The sequence below is a fragment of the Saimiri boliviensis genome, chromosome 1, assembly GCF_048565385.1.
Source record: "Saimiri boliviensis isolate mSaiBol1 chromosome 1, mSaiBol1.pri, whole genome shotgun sequence".
In the NCBI taxonomy this organism is placed as follows: Eukaryota; Metazoa; Chordata; class Mammalia; order Primates; family Cebidae; genus Saimiri; species Saimiri boliviensis.
This window is the reverse complement of record NC_133449.1, coordinates 105,319,929-105,338,179: the sequence shown is the minus strand read 5'-3', so window position 1 is coordinate 105,338,179 and position 18,251 is coordinate 105,319,929. Positions and strand designations below refer to the sequence as shown.

The window sequence follows — 18,251 nt, the reverse complement described above, 5'->3', positions numbered from 1 at the left end:
CCTTTGTTCTGCTTTAATTTTGTTCACAGCACCTGGTGCATTTTTATCTGTTTATTTAGTTTACTGTCCCCCAACTATTAGAACCTTTTCAACTGTCGTTTTATATTCAGTGAAATACAGAGATTTTAAATGTCCAATTCAATGCATTTTGATAACTATATAATAATTTTTTAACAATAACCCCAGTTAAAACAGAAAATTTTCATCACCAGAGAAAAGTGATTCACAAAGCACGTTATTTTTTTTGGTTTTTTTTTTTGGAGACAGGGTCTCACACCATCACCCAGGCTGCAGTGCAGTGGCACAATCGGTTTACTGCAGCCTCAACTTCCTGGGCTCAACCAATCCTCCCACTACCTTAGGCTCCACAGTACCTGGGACTACAGGTACATGCCACCACACCCAGCTAATTTTAAAATTTTTTGTAGAGACTGAATCTTCCTATGTGTTCAGGCTGGTCTTTTTTTTTTTTTTTTTTTGAGACGGAGTTTCGCTCTTGTTACCCAGGCTGGAGTGCAATGGCGCGTCTCGGCTCTCCGCAACCTCCGCCTCCTGGGTTCAAGCAATTCTCCTGCCCCAGCCTCCTGAGTAGCTGGGATTACAGGCACGCACCACCATGCCCAGCTAATTTTTTTGTATTTTTAGTAGAGACGGGGTTTCACCATGTTGACCAGGATGGTCTCGATCTCTCAACCTTGTGATCCACCCGCCTCGGCCTCCCAAAGTGCTGGGATTACAGGCTTGAGCCACCGCGCCCGGCCTCAGGCTAGTCTTAAACTGGGCTCAAGCAATCATTCTGCCTTGGCTTCCCCAAGTGTTGGGATTACAGGTGTGAGCCACCACAATTTTTTTTTTTTTTTTTTTTTTTTTTGAGACAGAGGCTCACTCTTGTTGCCCAGGCTGGAGTGCAGTGATGAGATCTCAGCTCACTGCAACCTCCGTCTCCCGGGTTCAAGTGATTCTCCTGTCTTAGCCTCCCAAGTAGCTGGGAATATAGGTGCCCGGCACCATGCCCGGCTAAGTTTTGTATTTTTTAGGAGAGACGGGGTTTCAGCATGTTCACCAGGCTGGTCTTGAACTCCTGACCTCAGGTGATCTGCCCTCCTCGGCCTCCCAAGTGTTGGGATTATAAGAGTGAGCCACTGTGCCAAGCCTCAGCCAGTGCACACTTTTAATCACTTAGCAACACTGCCTCGTTGTCTCCAAAAAGTTGGTAATAATATCTTATGTGCCTTCCTAACTTGAAAGGCAGTATATTTGCTGTTTTAAATTATAAGAAAATTCTAACTTAAACTACCAGTTGTTATTTCAAAGCTCCCCAAAAACCTCAATGGTCAGTCTTCAACAACTAAGCCACAACAAAACCAAAGGCATCTGAGTAATCCTCCAAATAATTGTTAAAGTGTACAATGTCATTAAGAACTTCTTTCATTCTATCCAAATAATTACTGTCAGAAGCAAAGGCAGGGCAACAAAATTTAACTTTTCAGACAACACTACTTTAGACAAGCAAAATATCACCTTCATTATGTAATTCCTATCCCCAAACTGCTACTATTCACAAATCATGTATTTCAAATATTTACATATTAAATAAATTATTGCACTGCTATTATATGCTGAAGCACTGACATCCACTTTAACAAGGACAACAAAAGGATATTAAAACAAGCTTCCAGTTATATTGCATTTATTTTTTTGTTTGTTTGTTTTGAGACAGGGTCTCACTCTGTTGCCCTGGCTGGAGTGCAGGGCGCAATCTCAGGTCACTGCAACCTCCACTTCCTGGGTTCAGGAGATTCTCCTGCCTCAGCCTCCTGAGTAGCTGAAATTATGGGCGCATTCTGCCATGCCCAGCTAATTTTTGTATTTTTAGTAGAGACAGGGTTTCATCATGCTGGCCAGGTTGGTCTCAAACTCCTGAGATCTGCCCACCTCAGTCTCCCAAAGTGCTGGGATTACAGGCATGAACCACCACACCCGGCTCTGTATTTATTTCTAATTCTACATTTAGAAAATGTTAACTTATATCATTATAATCAACCATTTAATAGCCAAGGACTCTAGAAAACACCTGTTCATATGAATCTCTCAGCAACTCTTTCATTACCTGAGTTGTATTTAGTGCTGTGTTCACATTTTTAATAGCTTCTTCAAAATTCTCTTCATCTTCTGGAGCCCCATTTTCATTCTTTAGAATTCCTATTATAATAGGAAATTGTCAGCAAACAACAGCCCTTTTCCTTTCACTCCTCTGTTCCCCCATTATAAAAAATAACCTCATCAGACTCTGCAGAGTATTAAATCTTAATAAGAAATAGGGCTTATCATTAGTCCTTAAAACTATTCAAGGTGTGGCTCCTTAACTTCTCCAGAGGAAAAGTAAAATAAAAGTTTATGATGATATTACCTGACAAAGGTGTTAACAGAAATCCAATAAATACTTGCCTCTAGCAATTTGCTTTTCAAGCTTTATACCGTATTTAATTATATCCCATAGTATTACCTTGTCTAATCAAATCTCTGAAGTCCTCTTTTTCTTTATACGTTTTAGGTATTCGTCCATTTGTCTAAATTGGTTAAAAATTTTTAAAATCTAGTTATTAAAAACTCAAAATATAAAAATTGAAAGTCTAAAGTGTCCCCCATTCTCTACATAAGATTTCATCAACAAATATAATTTCGCTGTGAAATCACAGGCTCACTTGACAAAAAACAGACACTGTGCCCATTTATCTACATTAACCCCCCCCCAACAGTTTCATAACATTTATAAAATTACATTTTGTTAATTAAATTATCAGGATCAAAAGAGGAACTGTTAAGATTTAAATTTGAACTGTTAGATTTAAATTTAAAAGTAGTCATTTGCCCTACCATACAACCCCATAAGGAAAAAAAATTAATCTCCCATTCCCCACCGAGGAAATCCTTTATAATAAATTGAAAATACAGTTGCATATGGAATTTATTTTAAAAAGGACATACTTCACTATACCACTGTGCTAAATATTTCGCTATGATCACAATCCATGGTGTATGGCTGTGGTCCTAAAAATGAGAAAATCAAAGAAAGTATCAGTATTATTAATTCTTCACTGTACCATCTAGTTTTCAACAAATTCAACATTATTTATGATCTCCTAATATATGCATAGTAATGAATAGAGGAAAATGAACTGAGTTAATAAAAACTACTTTACACATTTTTTTAGAGGTAGATACCTAGTATGTCATATATATACTATGATTGTCCCCATTATACCAGCAATACAGTCTCAGAGACTGCCACCCAAAAACACAGCTCAAATCTCGATTTCAGACACTAATCCTAAAGTAAGAAACGAGGATCTTCTGTTTTCTGAGGAACCAAATAAACAACTGCATGTTAATTAATATGGAAGTGGGAAAAAATACATACACTCTTTATATTGTCTGTTATGTCATTATTTCTATTTGTTTAGATAAAGGCCATAAAGAGGGCTTCTTGGAATTTTTTTTTTTTTTTTGGTTTCTGTTTTTTGTCTTAAAACTTTTTTGTTTGATTTTTGTGGGTACTTAGTAGTGTATATATGTATGTGTTACGTACTTTGATACAGGCATGCAATATGAAATAAACACATCATGAAGAATGAGGTATCTGTACAGCATTTATCCCGTCAAGCATTTACCCTTTATGTTAGAAACAATCCAATTAAACTATTTTTTAGTTATTTTAAAATGTATAACTAAGTTATTATTAACTATAGCCACCTTGTTGTGCTTTCAAGTAGTAAATCTTATTCATTCTTCCTAATTTTTTTTTGGTACCCAATAACCATTCCCATCCCATCTCCCCATCTGGAATATGTTAATGTCCAATTTCTTGACCTGGGTAGTGATTATACAGATGTTCTGTATATGTACTTTTCTTCAATAAAAACATTTTTTAATTTCGAATAAAAATTAATATGTTGAAAACAAGGTCAAATGCTGTTACTGAGTAGTCTGGATGACAAGAATATGGAGGTTTATAGGATTTTCTCACTTTGGTGTAATTCAAAAAACTAGGTTTAAAAAAAATGTTTTAAGTCAATCTACAAATGTAAGGTCACATACACTACCAACCTTTTTTTCCATATGATCCAAATCATAGGACTGAAAATGTTCTCTCAGTTCAGGAAATGGCTTATCTAGTCGTAGATCCTCTAATGCATTATCTGGATGAGATTCTATTACTATGAAACAAAGAATTCAAAAGGATAAATTTAGTACTTTAAACAAAAAGAGAGAGATGGGGTCTTGCTGTATCACCCAGGCTCACTGCTGGTTCAAACTCCTGGGCTGAAGGGATCCTCCCACCTCAGCCTCCTGAGTAGGTGGGACTACAGAGTTGTATCACTGTGCCCAGCTGATTTTTAAATGTTTTTGTAGAGATGGGGGTCTCACTATGTCACCCAGGCTAGTCTCAAACTCCTGGATTCAAGGGCTCCTCCTGCCTCAGCCTCCCAAAGTCCTTGTATTACAGGTGTGAGCCACCATGCCCAGCTTAAAAAATAAACTTAATTATTTAGCAATACTGATGACAATATACATTATAGAAACAGGAAATTTTTAATTTTTAAATGGGCACAGGGCCCACAGGTTTCACTGTTTTATTAAGGTACAATTTACATCTAGTAAAATGCACAAATCTTAAGTCAACTATAAAGTTTTAGTAAAAATAAAACCAAGATTCCTTTTGAACAGAATCTGTTGTAATTGAAAAAGCTCAAAATTGACAAAATGTATATACAAACAGTAACTAATGACCTATCCTTCCTCCTCTTGCAGTCTTCAATAGACAACATCACCACCTACCTAGCCTTCTTCCCCAGAAACCTGATGGTCACCCTTCACTTCTTGCTTCCTTGGCTCCAACATCAGTCACTCCCCACTTTCTCATCTCACTCTGTACACTGCTCTTCACATGGGAGAGTACAGGAGAGTGTATAATTTCAGTGAGTGTTTAGAGGTAGGCCCAGTTCTGTCACTTGCTAACTATGTGACCTTAGACAAACAATTTAATCTCTCATTGCCTCAGCATCATCTATAAAAGATATTAAAGTATTTACAGGTTGTGTATCTCTCTTATCCAAAATGCTTGGGACCGTAAGTGTTTTGGATTTTGTTCAGATTTTGGTATATTTGCAAATACATACTAGAGGAGCATCTCTAATCCAAAAATCTGAAGTCAGAAATGTTCCAATGAGCATTTCCTTTGAATGTCATGTCAGTGCTCAGAAAGTTTTGCATTTTGGAGCATTTCTGATTTTGGATTTTTAGACAAAGGATGCTCAATCTGTACCTTATAAAGGTTTTGGAAAGAGTAAATGAAATAATTATCATAAAGGCAGGCACACAGCTAGCAATGTTGAACCTTCATTATTATCGACTCCTTCTTCTCTTCCCTAAATTAGGAAAAAGAACACTCTTTCTTTCTTTCTTAGGCCACTGGAAATTTCTAACAGCAATCCCTGCCTCCAATCTTTGCACCTTTAAATCCATTTACTTTCTACTCAACTTCAAAGTGACCCATTTAAAATAAAATTTTTATCCTGGCACTCTCCCACTTTCAACTCTTTTGTTCCCTCCCATCAGTTGACACCACTTTCAACTCTTAAATGGCTCACCACCAGCAGCCAGAGCTTATCCTGACAAGCACTCCCTAACTGCCAACACAGATATTACTCCTCAGTGATGCTACCAATACCAATAGGTATCATCACATTAGCACAGTACCTGAGTCATAGTAAAAATGCTTTCTTGAGTAAATAAAGAGCATTGTATGAATACTAGATGAGAATTTTATAATTATCTAAGATTAAAATGTTATAAGTAAAGGGCTTATATCAACCCTCAGCTGATGGAGGTCTGCTTATAAAGGACTTTGGTCTCCTACAAGTTTCCTTGGGAACAGTAGTTAGGCAAATGTCTTTGTTGTGTGAAACTGCACCTGAATTGAGAAAACCTAAAGCCTGCATGAGAATGAAATAAAAGATTGGAGGGGCCAGAGGCAGTGGCTCACACTTGTAATCCCACCACTTTGGGAGGCCAAGGCGGGTGGATCACCTGAGGTCAGGAGTTCAAGACCAGCCTGACCAACATGGTGAAACCCTGTCTCTACTTAAAATATAAAAAATTAGCCAGGCATGATGGCGGGTGCCTGTAATCACAACTACTTGAGAGGCTGAGGCAGGAGAATTGCTTGAATTCAAGAGGCAGAGTTACAGTGAGTCAAGATCATATCATTGAACTCCAGCTTGGGCAACAAGAATGAAACTCCGTCTCCAAAAAAAAAGAATGGAGTGGGGAAAGGTGGTACAACTTCATGGGTCAGAGTGACCCAAATCCTCATTCCTTAGCTTTCCACAGTCATACATGCCCAATGTGAGTTGGGGGAAAAAAGAAGCTGAGTACTTGCACAGTGGCTGGATCTCCTAATAAGATCAAGAAAATATACCTGTTGTATCTCCTGCTTTGTATCCTTCTGTAATGCTACATACAGAGTATATTAAAGCCTATTGAATCTGATTGCCATTTTGAATCTGCAACTAGAGATGTGCTGGTACAAATTTACTTCGTAATTTAAAACTGACTTTCTAAATTGTCAAGTTTCTAAAATTATAGCTAACACAACCAATAGTAAGCCCATATGCTCAACAATTTTACCTGGATGTTCTTTTATAATGATCCTCATATAACCAACTAGTCCATATGTCCTACAGATCAAAAGAGGGATCTGGGAATTCCAGAGGACATCTGCTAAGCGTAGTAATGTGCTGTTTGAAAAAAAAAAAAAAAAAAAAAGGCAAAATATGAACATAAGCAAATGGAAATATGCCAAACATGAAACATGCCAAACTTGAAAATGTCTTAAAGCTACTTTCTTACTAAATAATAAATCCAAATAAATATAATTGCATTTACATAAGCAGGTCAAGAATATACTGAAAAGCAAACATTTCCACAGGCTGCAGTCTCAAAGAAAGTACATCTTTTGGACAAGAGGGATGTGACACTCTAATCTGTCATATTAAGGAGAAATATTAAAGAAAACTTCTAAACATTTCCATGATAGAGAAAAAATACAAAACCCATGTATACACCGTCAAGCAATTCCAATAACCAATTCTCCCTGTCTCTCTTTTTTTTTTTTTTTGAGATAGGGTCTCACTCTGCTGCCCAGGCTGTGGCATGATCATGGCTAACTGCAGCCTTGACCTCCCGGGCTCAAGCGATTCTCCCATCCTAGCCTCCTGAGTAGCTGGGACCACAGGCATGCATACTGTCTGGCTAAATTTTGTATTTATTGTAGACACAAGATTTTGCCATGTCTCCCAGGCTGGTCTTAAACTCCTGTGCTCAAGTGATCCACCTGTCTCAGCCTTCCAAACTGCTGGAATTACAGGCATGAGTCACTGCGTGCAGCCTTCAATAATCAATTCTAACTAGTTTTTAATCACTAAAAATTAAAAAAAAAAAATGTTCAGTTTAAGTGCTCTAAATATACTCCAAAGAGTTTCACATCTAAGGCTGGGTGAGCAAGACTCTGTCTCAAGAAAAAGAAATTTCACATCTCAGTATTTTTCTCTTCCTCATCTTTTCAATGCTGGAAGAGTTCTAAGAATTTATCTTTTTTTTTTTTTTTTTTTTTTTTGAGACGGAGTTTCACTCTTGTTACCCAGGCTGGAGCGCAATGGTGCGATCTGGGCTCACCGCAACCTCCGCCTCCTGGGTTCAGGCAATTCTCCTGCCTCAGCCTCTTGAGTAGCTGGGATTACAGGCATGCGCCACCATGCCCAGCTAATGTTTTGTATTTTTAGTAGAGACGGGGTTTCACCATGTTGACCAGGATGGTCTCGATCTCTTGACCTTGTGATCTACCTGCCTCGGCCTCCCAAAGTGCTGGGATTACAGGCTTGAGCCACCGTGCCCGGCCTTTTTTTTTTTTTTTTTAAATTTATTTTTTTGAGACTGGGTATCACCTAGGCTGAGTAGAGTAGCGTGGCGTGATTATGGCTTACTGCAGCCTCAACTTCCTGGGCTCCAGCAATCCTCCTACCTCAGCCTCCAGAGTAGCTGGGACCACAGGCATGCACCACCACTCCCAGCTAATTTTTGTATTTTTTATTGAGATGGGGTTTTGCCATGTTGCCCAGGCTGGTTTCAAATTCCTGAGCTCAAGCAATCCACCCTCCTCAGCCTCCCAAAGTGCTTGGATTACATGCCTGGCCAAGAATTTCAAATTTAAGGTTTCTATAGAATTTAAGAATTTTAAGGCCCGGCGCGGTGGCTAAAGCCTGTAATCCCAGCACTTTGGGAGGCCGAGGCGGGTGGATCACAAGGTCAAGAGATCGAGACCATCCTGGTCAACATGGTGAAACCCCGTCTCTACTAAAAATACAAAACATTAGCTGGGCATGGTGGCGCGTGCCTGTATTCCCAGCTACTCAGGAGGCTGAGGCAGGAGAATTGCTTGAACCCAGGAGGCAGAAGTTGCGGTGAGCCGAGATTGCGCCATTGCACTCCAGCCTGGGTAACAAGAGCGAAACTCCGTCTCAAAAAAAAAAAAAAGAATTTTAAAAAATAATCACAGACTGTGCTGATAAAACAAGGCAAATCTAATAAGATTAAAATAAAAACATATTAACATAAAATGTACCTTTCAGGAAGCTGAGTTGCAACCACAACAGTAAACCTACAGAAAAATGAAGGATCATTGTCTAGAAGGTTTTCTGGACTCTAAATAGGACAGCAAAGAAAAAAAAAAAAAACCAACAATTTCACAATCATATTAAACATGGCAGAACATGGCAGAAATAGTTAAGCTATTTTGCAACAAATGAGGCAACAAATCCAATTCAACTAATCATAAATGATACAAAGATTCAAAATTCTAAATTTCTAGGGCTTTGAATTATTTTAAAAAATTGTATTTCAGCACAGACATAAAAATGTTTGTACATATATACCTCTTCCACAAAACTTCCAGAGACATCGCTATTTAATTCTTGTAAGAATTCCATGGCAGCTTGAGCTCGGTTCTTTTTAAAAACAAAGCATTTAACTTGAATTAGAAAAAAGCTTGGTCACAATATAATCCCCCAATTTATGGAACAGGCAAACATACCGTAAAACTATCCAAACTTCATGCGTAAGTATGACAACTCTGTTTCCCTTCTTTTTTCTTTTTAGAAAAGGCTTTTGCTCTGTTGCCCAGTTTGAAGCATAGTGGCCTGATCATAGCTCACTGCAGCCTCAAACTCCTAGGCTTCAGCAATCCTCCTGCCTCAGCCTCTCAAGTAGGTGGGACTATAGGCATGTGCTACCATGCCCAGCTAATTTTAAAAAATATATTTTGTAGAGACAGGGTCTTGCCATGTTGCCCAGGCTGGTCTTGAATTCCTGGTCTCAAGCAATCCTCTGCCTTGACCTCCCAAAATGCTGAGACTACAGGCGTGAGCCACCAGTCTCAGCCAATTCTGCTTCCCCTAGTATTTACGACTCGACAGAATATTACTTAAAACAAAGCAAAACCATCATTATCCGGAGTTCTCAAACGACATTATTTGTACTCTACTTTTTCGATTTGACAAATGACCGAAACACTCTAGGTAGCAGGCAGGGATATCCTAGATCATGTTCAGACTCCCTGTAACCCCTCCAAATCTAGAATCCTGTACAAGAGTGGTTAATCACTAAGCTAACAGTCATTTCACTAAGTTGACTAATACGGTTTCATAAGATTTTTTACTTTGAAATACAAAGATAGAAGATCTTCTGGCTCTTATTAAAAATTTTGTTAACCAGAATCCATCCTCTGAATATTACATTACTCAAGATTTAGCTTTAATACAGGATACAATGTATAAGCACAGATAGTACTTCTAAGTTTTTTAACTACCAAACATATGAAGATTTACAAGATTAGAAAAATCAGGTAACCTTTTCTCAGAGAAATAATACGCTTTTTTAAAGTCAAAGCTTTTCAAACAATCCAAACATAGTGGCACCATTAGATCCTCACATGCAACTATATTCTCTAACAAATTGTTTACCTTGCCGATACTGCTTCTTTGAAGGAAGAAACTAAAGTGAACAGAATAAAGGGGGAAAAAAAAGTAAAGCTTACTAATTTTAAAGGAAAAGCTGTTTGTAATAGCATGCATATTCATTCATAGTATAAAACAAGCTATATTGTGATTACAGATGGTAATGGCCTTCATAAAGGAAGAAAATCAGATAGGCTTATAAGCAAAGATAGGCTAATAAGTCAATGTTTCTTTCCCAAAGTGTGTACTACAGAATGTGAATATCACAAGATCCTCTAAGAGAAAAGGGTCCCTTGGCTAAAAAAAGTTTGGGAAACACCATATGCTATATTTCCCTCTTGGAAATTCATAATATACATAAAACATTTAATACTAAAAATTTTTTTTTTGAGATGGAGTCTTACTCTGTCGCCAGGCTGGAGTGCAGTGGTACCATCTTGGCTCACTGCAACCTCCGACTCCTTGGTTCAAGGGATTCTCCTTGCCTCAGCCTCCCAAGTAGCTGGGATTACAAGCATGCACCACCACATCTAATTTTTTTTTTTTTGAGACAGTTTCACTCTCGTTGCCCTAACTGGAGTGCAATGTTGGGACCTCGGGTCACTGCAACCTCCGCCTCCTGGGTTCAAGAGATTCTCCTGCCTCAGCCTGAGATTACAGGCAGGTGCCACCACACCCAGCTAATCTTTTGTATTTTTAGTAGAGATGGAGTTTCTCCATGTTGGTCAGGCTGGTCTCAAACTCCTGACCTCAGGGGATTTGCCCGCCTTGGCCTCCCAAAGTGCTGGGACTACAGGCATGAGCCACCATGTCCGGCCAAATTTTTGTATTTTTAGTACAGACAGGATTTCACCATGTTGGCCAGGATAGTCTTAATCTCCTGACCTCATGATCTGCCCGCCTCAGCCTCTCAAAGTGCTGGCATTACAGGCCTAATCCACCGCACTCTGCCACTAAAATCTTAAGGTAAAGAAATTTTAACTTCATTTGATCCATTTCCCAAACTAATTTGACCATGGAACCCATTGGCCCATTTAACAGCTTTTAACATTCTCTAGAACCAGTGTTCCATAGATTAGTCTTGGTGTACTGAGCCATTTGTTTTTGCACGTAACTGTAACAGATTTATTCAGGCTTCCTCCCACACATATCCTTGACATGTCTAAAGGCCCAGATATGAGGCTGCTGATTAGAGTAAGGATGCCATTTTTCGGCATAAACTCACTGGCTCCATAGAAGAAATTCTATTTTTATCACATTCTACTCTAACCAACCAAGTAAGCAAAGATAACAAGACTTCTTTATATATGTCAATAAAAAGGCTGTGCTGTGCCTAGCAGAAACTGGCACTACCATCCAAAGAAAAGGCATCAAAACTAAATATGAACTAATTGTTGGTTTTCCTTATATTTACTCACTGTTGCTATTACTGACAAATACAATGAGAGATGCCAGACTTCTAGTCCGTGAAAAGGTGCGGAGCATTAAATCCAAATTTAGGAATGCTCTGAAAATCTACATATAATCTTTAAAGAATAATATACAGGCCATCTTTAAAACAGCATTTTCGTAGACACAGTATAAAGAGATATATACCTGGACTAAGCTTAGAAGACAGATAGGTATTATTGTCAATTATATGTGATTATATAGGAATCAATGCAAGAGCTTAGGAAGTGTCCATATTACATGAATAAACAAATAATGGCTACTCCTTTATATTAATAACAATAAAGACAGTAATGATGAGTACCTTTCATTAATGCCCCATTTGTCAAATGCTGTATTGCACTTTACCTGTATTATCTCACTTCCTCCTCACCATAATCCCAAACAAGGATGACTTCCACTGAGAGCCGAGTCACCCTGACTGAAGCTAGGATTCAGGACTTGCCTTTCCATGAAAGTGCACTGCCTTCCTTAACATGTATATATTTGAAAAGAATAGAACATACTTGTTTCCAGCATCTTCTCCGCTGACCTGATTTCCATCAATAATTGTAAATGAACCAACACCTGAGAGCCAAAACAGAGTAAGTCAGGAATATACAGTTCTAGTTCATAATCCTAAAGAAGTAAATTTAGAACACAACCACAAAACTACATTACCTGGTAGTACCAAGTTTTTAAGAATTTCAGTTCCTGTGGCTGTTGCGTTTATTAGGCAAACATGAGCAGATTCTAAAGCCTCTTGCCCATGATCACCCCACAACCTACAAAACAGGCACAAATTTGACATTTTTAAAGCTTTCATGACAATACAACTTTCTTATTTGAATGGTGATCTTTTTTTTTTCTTTTTGAGACGGCCTCTCATTCTGTCGCCAGGCTGGAGTGCAGTGGAGTGATCAGTGCAATCTCTGCCTCCTGGGTTCAAGTGATTCTCCTGCCTCAGCCTCCCTAGTAGCTGGTCCTACAGGCGTGTCCCACCATGCCTGGCTAATTTTTTGTATTTTTAGTAAAGACAGGGTTTTACCACGTTAGCCAGGATGGTCTCGATCTCCTGACCTCCTGATCCACCCACCTCGGCCTCCCAAAGTGCTGGGATTATAGGCATGGGCCACCACGCCCGGCCTCATTTATTCTTAAGTTATGTTAGATGCATTTAAGTTAGATGTATTTAAGATCTCAACATAGGGCTTACTGCTGTGACTTCTCCAAGGGTGGGCAAAACCTTTACCAAGAAAACTGAATTATCATCTGAAAAGCCTCACATCAACTTCTCCAGGAATGCTTTAAAGTATAATACCCAATGAACATTCTAATAGCATGATTAATTGCCTTCCCTATCACCTGATCTAAAGCAGATTACTCATTATGTAATGAGTATGTCCTCCAGAGCATATGACAAGCAACTGCCTCATTTTTCTTTTTTTTGAGACAGGGTCTCACTATGTTGTCCAGGCTGGTCTTGAACTACTGGTTTCAAGCATTCCTCTCGCGTCAGCCTCTAGAGTTGCTGGGATTTCAAGCACAAGCCACTGCACCTGGCTTCATTTGTTGTTGTTTGCTGGGCATCCATCTTTCCACTCCACTCTAGCTCCATAAGCGCCCAGACAGCTGTCAAATGTGTGGAGGAATCGTCTAGAAGAACCAGATGGACTGTAAATGCCTGTTTTCTCCATGAAAGTATGGCACGCAGAGGACACCTGACATGTGGTTGATGGATGTTTGAATAGTTGGAGAGTAAACTTAAGAATACTCGTTCATCAGGGAGGCAAAGGTTGCAGTGAGCTGAGATTGCACCATTGCACTCCAGCCTGGCATCTGGCAACAGAGCAAGACTCTGTCTCAAAACTACTACTACTACTAATAATAATACTGGTTCATTTCCGCTGGACAAGGTGGCTCACACCTGTAATCCCAGCATTTTGGGAGGCCAAGGCAGGCGGATTACCTGAGCTCAGGAGTTCGAGGACAGACTGGCCAACATGGTGAAACCCTGTCTCTACTAAAAATACAAAAATTAGCTGGGTAGAGTGATATGCACCTGTAATCCCAGCTACTTGGGGGGCTGAGGCACGAATCGCTTGACCCCGAGAATCAGAGGTTGCAGTGAGCCAAGATCATGCCACTGCACTCCAGCCTGGGTGGTGACAGAGTGAGACTCGGTCTCAAAAAAAAAAAAATACTGGTACATCTGGACCAGGGTGAGATATTGTATGCCTGTAGTACCAGTTGCTTGGGAGGCTGAGGCAGAAGGATCACTCCAGCCCAGGAGATCAAGGTTGTGGTGTGCCAAAACCACAGCTGTGAACAGCCACTGCACTCCAGCCTGGGCAACATGGCAAAACCCCATCTCTAAAAAAGTTAGCCGAGCATGGTGGCACATGCCTTTAGTCCCAGCTACTTGGGAGGCTGAGGCAGGAGGATTGTCTGCAGTGAGCAGTGTTCTTGCCACTGTACTTTGGCCATTGCACTCTGGCCTGGGTCACAGAGTGAGACCTTGTCCCTAAAAAAAAAAAAAAAAAAAATCCTGGTGCACCTCTAAGTAACATGTTTCAAGAAGAGGCAAAAAGTATTCAGTCCTCTCTACTATCTTGCTGGCCCAACTAAGGTGAAGCCAGGAGGGCCTTATTGACTGCTGCATTTTGCTTCTAACTGCTTCCCTTTGACAGTTCAAAACCAATAACCAGTTCTCACTATGAAAGGTAAAGTTTGGGACTTAAATGGAATGTCTTCAGCAAAACCCCTCTTTTGTTAGAGTTACTTAGTAACCTCAACTATCTTCTCAGCTCTGTCATGTGTGGTTATACCTGCATTCAAAACACACAAACTACAATAATTTACAAGAAAACCTAAGTTGGTTATAAGGACTGTGTCACCTTTCTTTCTTTTCCTAAAAGCTTGGGAGCAGGATGTACCTGTGCACCTCCGAAAAACCCAGAAGAGCCTGAGTTTACATCCTGGCTCAAGATATGGGGAACTCTGGGCAAGTTATCTAACTTCTCCAAGACCCAGTTTCCCTAATTGTAAAGCACAGGAAATGGCTGCTTTCAAGGGTGCTCTCAGACTTAAGTGCCTCTAATATAGCACTAGGCTGGTGGTGCAAACAGAAATTCCAGTCCTTGGAGATACATAACTTCTGTTGTCTCAGAGGCTCCAGGAAGAGGAAGCCAAGCAGCTCTGTTATCTCCAAAGCCTCCAGACATAGAGGACGCTCAATAAGTAAGGAATGAGGAGTGAAAGAAAAGGCAAGGGTGGGGAAGTAGCCAAGGACCCTCCTGATGGCTTGGGCCCACACTGCCCATTAAGGTAGCCGCCAGCTAAATGTACTACTGAGCGAGGAGGCTAGTGTTAACTGAGATGTGCTGTTAAGTGTGAAAGGCAGTATTTCTAAGGCAGTTTTTGGGTTTTCTTTTTTTTCTTTTTCTTTTTTTGAAGGAGTCTCGCTCTGTTGCCCAGGCTGGAGTGCAGTGGCGTGATTTCGGCTCACTGAAACCTACACCTCCTGGATTCAAACGATTCTCCAGCCTCAGCCTCCAGAGTAACTGGGATTACAGGCGCGCGTCACCACACCCCGCTAATTTTTGAATTTTTAATAAAAACGAAGTTTGACCATGTTGCCCAGGCTGGTCTCAAATTCCTGACCTCAAACTCCTGATCCACCTGCCTCGGCCTCCCATCGTGCTGTGATTACAGGCGTGAGCCACCGTGCCCGTCCTCTAAGACAGTTTTTAAAAGGAAAATACTCAGGACCATCCTGCAAGGTGGCAAGATCCCGTTTCCACAAAAAACACAAAATATTTTTAAAAATTAAGTAAAATGTCTTCATAACTTTTTATGTTGATTACGTGTTAAGATAGTAATACTTTGGACATATTGGGTTAAATTGCATTTAAAAATAAATTTCACCTGTTATTTCTACCTTTAGTGTGATAACTATAAAATTTATAATTAAATTTGTGATTCACATGAGACTGGCATTACATTTCCATTGGACAGCGCTGGTGAGAACAAAACCGAACCCTCTATGCCGCTCTTGCGGCAGGGATGGGGTGCGTTCTGGGCCTCCCCATTTTGAAAACCAGGAGCCTGGGCGCAGCGAGGCGGGGCGGGCAGCCGTGCTAGCGACCGGGCTTGGCACTGGGGACTGCGTGCCCCGAATCGCACACCGCGTGGCAGGGAAAGGGGTCCTGGCCCTCGCGGAGCACCCTCGGCCCGGGGCGGGAGGCCAGAGAGCCGGCTTCCCGCGCCCCACACGGCCCGGCCCAGCCTGAAAGGAGGCCTGAGGGAGGCCCGACCGCGCCGCCTGCGCCCTTAGGCCCGGCCCGGACGCTGGGAAGCCCGCCGGCCCACCCTCGGCTCGGTGAGCCCTGGCTCACCTCAGCTGCCGGTCGTACTTCTGCTCCTTGAGCAGCTTCCCCGGCTGCGCCATGGCCGCGCCCGCCGCGCGGAGAACAGCGGAGCCCCTGCGGAGCGCCGCTACCAGCTCTGCAAGCGCGCAGGCGCACTGAGCGCCCCTCCGCCGCCACCGCCTCCTGCACGCCGCCCGCAGGGGGCGCCGCACTGCACTGCGCACGCGTCACGGGTACGCCAAGGGCGTAAGCTACCCCGGTCCCGGAGCAGGTTTAGGGATGTCGGTCCCCGTCGGCAGGAGGGGCAACCTCGCTAGCCTACCAATTCGCGGTCTGGCCGTGCAGCAATTGGGGGCGACTGGGGCCTTGGAATCAGGCACACTTGTATTTTGACCACTTAACTGGTTGTGAGATCTACTCTTTACCTCTCAAATCCTCCGTTTGCTCACCTGTGCAGTGGGGATAAATGGGTTTCAAGTGTCTTTGGCCTTAAATGAGATTTTGAATACAGGAGGCCAGACTACCCCAAAATCTTGCATGAATAATAACTTTCATTGTGATTATAATTATTTTTCACCCATTTCTTCCTCTCATGAAAAAGCCCACAAGCCTATTTTGAATCACAAACTCCCTGCTGCAGATGCAAACAAGTCCAGGGCTCTGTTCTTGGAGAGTTTAGTCTTGTGAAGGGAGACGATCAGTAAACAAGCACTCACCAGACAATGTGGCCTTCCTCTGGATAGAGGGAAGTAGGGTGCTCAGGGTGCACCGAACAACCTCCCCACTACCCCTCTCCAAGAACGTTTCATGTGGTGTGGAGATGGAAGGGTTTTTTTGTTTTGTTTTGTTTTTTGAGACAAGGTCTCACTCTGTTGCTCAGGCTGGAGTTCAGTGGTGCAGTCTCAATCAACTGCAGCCTCAAGCTCCTGGGCAGCAATCCTCCCACCTCAGCCTCCCAAGTAGCTAGGACTACAGGCATGCACCGCCACACCCAACTAATTTTTGTGTTTTTTGTAGAGACAGGGTTTTGCCATGACCCAGGCTGGTCTCAAACTCCTGGGCTCAAGCAATCTGCCCACTTTAGCCTCCCAATGTGCTGACATTACAGGCATGAGCCACTGTGCCCAGCTGGAAGGGTGTTTTAAGCATAAGGAACAGCAGGTGCCATTTCTAAGAGGCAAATAAGGCATAGCAAGCTGTAGGTGCTAGAGTAAGTTGGTCAGGTGAAGAACCAGGGTGGTTTGGAAGGTTTGAGAAAAAGTTGGGACGGGCTGGGTTCTGAGGACTGCGAACATAGATTCAAGGAGGAATTTAAAGTCCTCCACTTCCTGAAAAGACCCTCTTCTCAGGAAGAGAATGGCTGTCTTGTGGGGATGGCAGGCCAAGGAAGGAGGTTTTGTTCCATGAGGACAATTGGGAGGGGGGTGGTGCTGAAGACAAGGTGACCGTCTAGGAGAGAGATGAAGACTCCTTCCCCTTTATCTCCCAGACCCTACAGGCACCTTCAGGTTAATAACTCCCTGAAATAAGGTGAAAATGAGTACAGATTCCCCACCCCCAACCACCTAGGTTAGGAACCAGAGTGGTGGCACAGTTTGATGGTAATGATGCAGCGGTGATGGATTGCACTTTCCTCTGGGTGTGTTCTCCAGGACCAGGGTGAGAGTACACCCTCCCATACCTTCCCTTGTCCTTATTCAGCTCTCATGGAACACAACTGATGGGAAACAGAGGCGTGAGGCTTTCCCAGCTCATCATGTGTTTGTGCTGTCGCATTTCCTTCTTCAAGTGGACAAGTAAAATATAAGGGATAATAAAATACACTCCAGGAAAGTAGGAAGGTCAAAAGGCAGCAGATAAGAGTTCACTGCTTTGCTTCTCATGCCCATGGACTTCAGGAAAGGAAATATCCTCAAATTTGGTAGAGGGCGAGTCATAGCGCCTGTGAAGAAGTAAATGACTTTGAAAAGGCTTGTGTTAGAGGCCGGGCATGGTGGCTCATGCCTGTAATCCAAGTACTTTGGAGGCCAAGGCAGGTGGATCACCTGAGGTCGGGAGTTCAAGACCAGCCTGACAAACATGGTGAAACCCCGACTTTAAAAAAGAAAGAAAGAAAGAAAGAAAGAAAGAAAGAAAGAAAGAAAGAAAGAAAGAAAGGAGCTAAGAAAAGGCTTGTGTTGGTGGTGTCTGTAAAATTATACCTCAGGGTATCAGTTTCCTAGGAATGTTGTAACAAAGAACCACAAACTGGGTGGCTTAAAACAAGAGAAATTTATTGTCTTACAGTTCTGGAGGCTAGACGTCTACAATCAAAGTGTGGGCGAGACTATGCTCCTTCTGAAACCTGTAGGGGAGAAGCTGTCCTTGCTTATTCTTGGCT

At 41.8% G+C, this 18,251-nt stretch overlaps 1 protein-coding gene across 3 annotated transcripts in view; it reads right to left on the bottom strand.

The window, feature by feature from the left end:
• NAE1 (NEDD8 activating enzyme E1 subunit 1) overlaps positions 1–16,048 on the bottom strand; it is a 29,952-nt gene extending 13,904 nt beyond the window's left edge. Inside the window, exons 1-11 of one of the 3 annotated variants that reach the window (XM_003936271.3) lie at positions 15,899–16,048; positions 12,183–12,286; positions 12,029–12,089; positions 10,080–10,110; positions 8,994–9,065; positions 8,684–8,763; positions 6,691–6,800; positions 4,108–4,217; positions 2,989–3,051; positions 2,507–2,570; positions 2,111–2,202 (exon numbers count right to left, since the gene is read on the bottom strand). In XM_003936271.3, the coding sequence (XP_003936320.1) occupies positions 2,111–2,202; positions 2,507–2,570; positions 2,989–3,051; positions 4,108–4,217; positions 6,691–6,800; positions 8,684–8,763; positions 8,994–9,065; positions 10,080–10,110; positions 12,029–12,089; positions 12,183–12,286; positions 15,899–15,951 (840 nt within the window). In that variant the 5' untranslated portion in view covers positions 15,952–16,048. Of the gene's footprint in view, positions 1–2,110; positions 2,203–2,506; positions 2,571–2,988; positions 3,052–4,107; positions 4,218–6,690; positions 6,801–8,683; positions 8,764–8,993; positions 9,066–10,079; positions 11,945–12,028; positions 12,090–12,182; positions 12,287–15,898 lie in introns of those variants that run through there. The other 2 variants (XM_074401974.1, XM_074401975.1) reach the window with 2 other exon arrangements.
• Between the last annotated feature and the right edge of the window lie 2,203 nt (positions 16,049–18,251).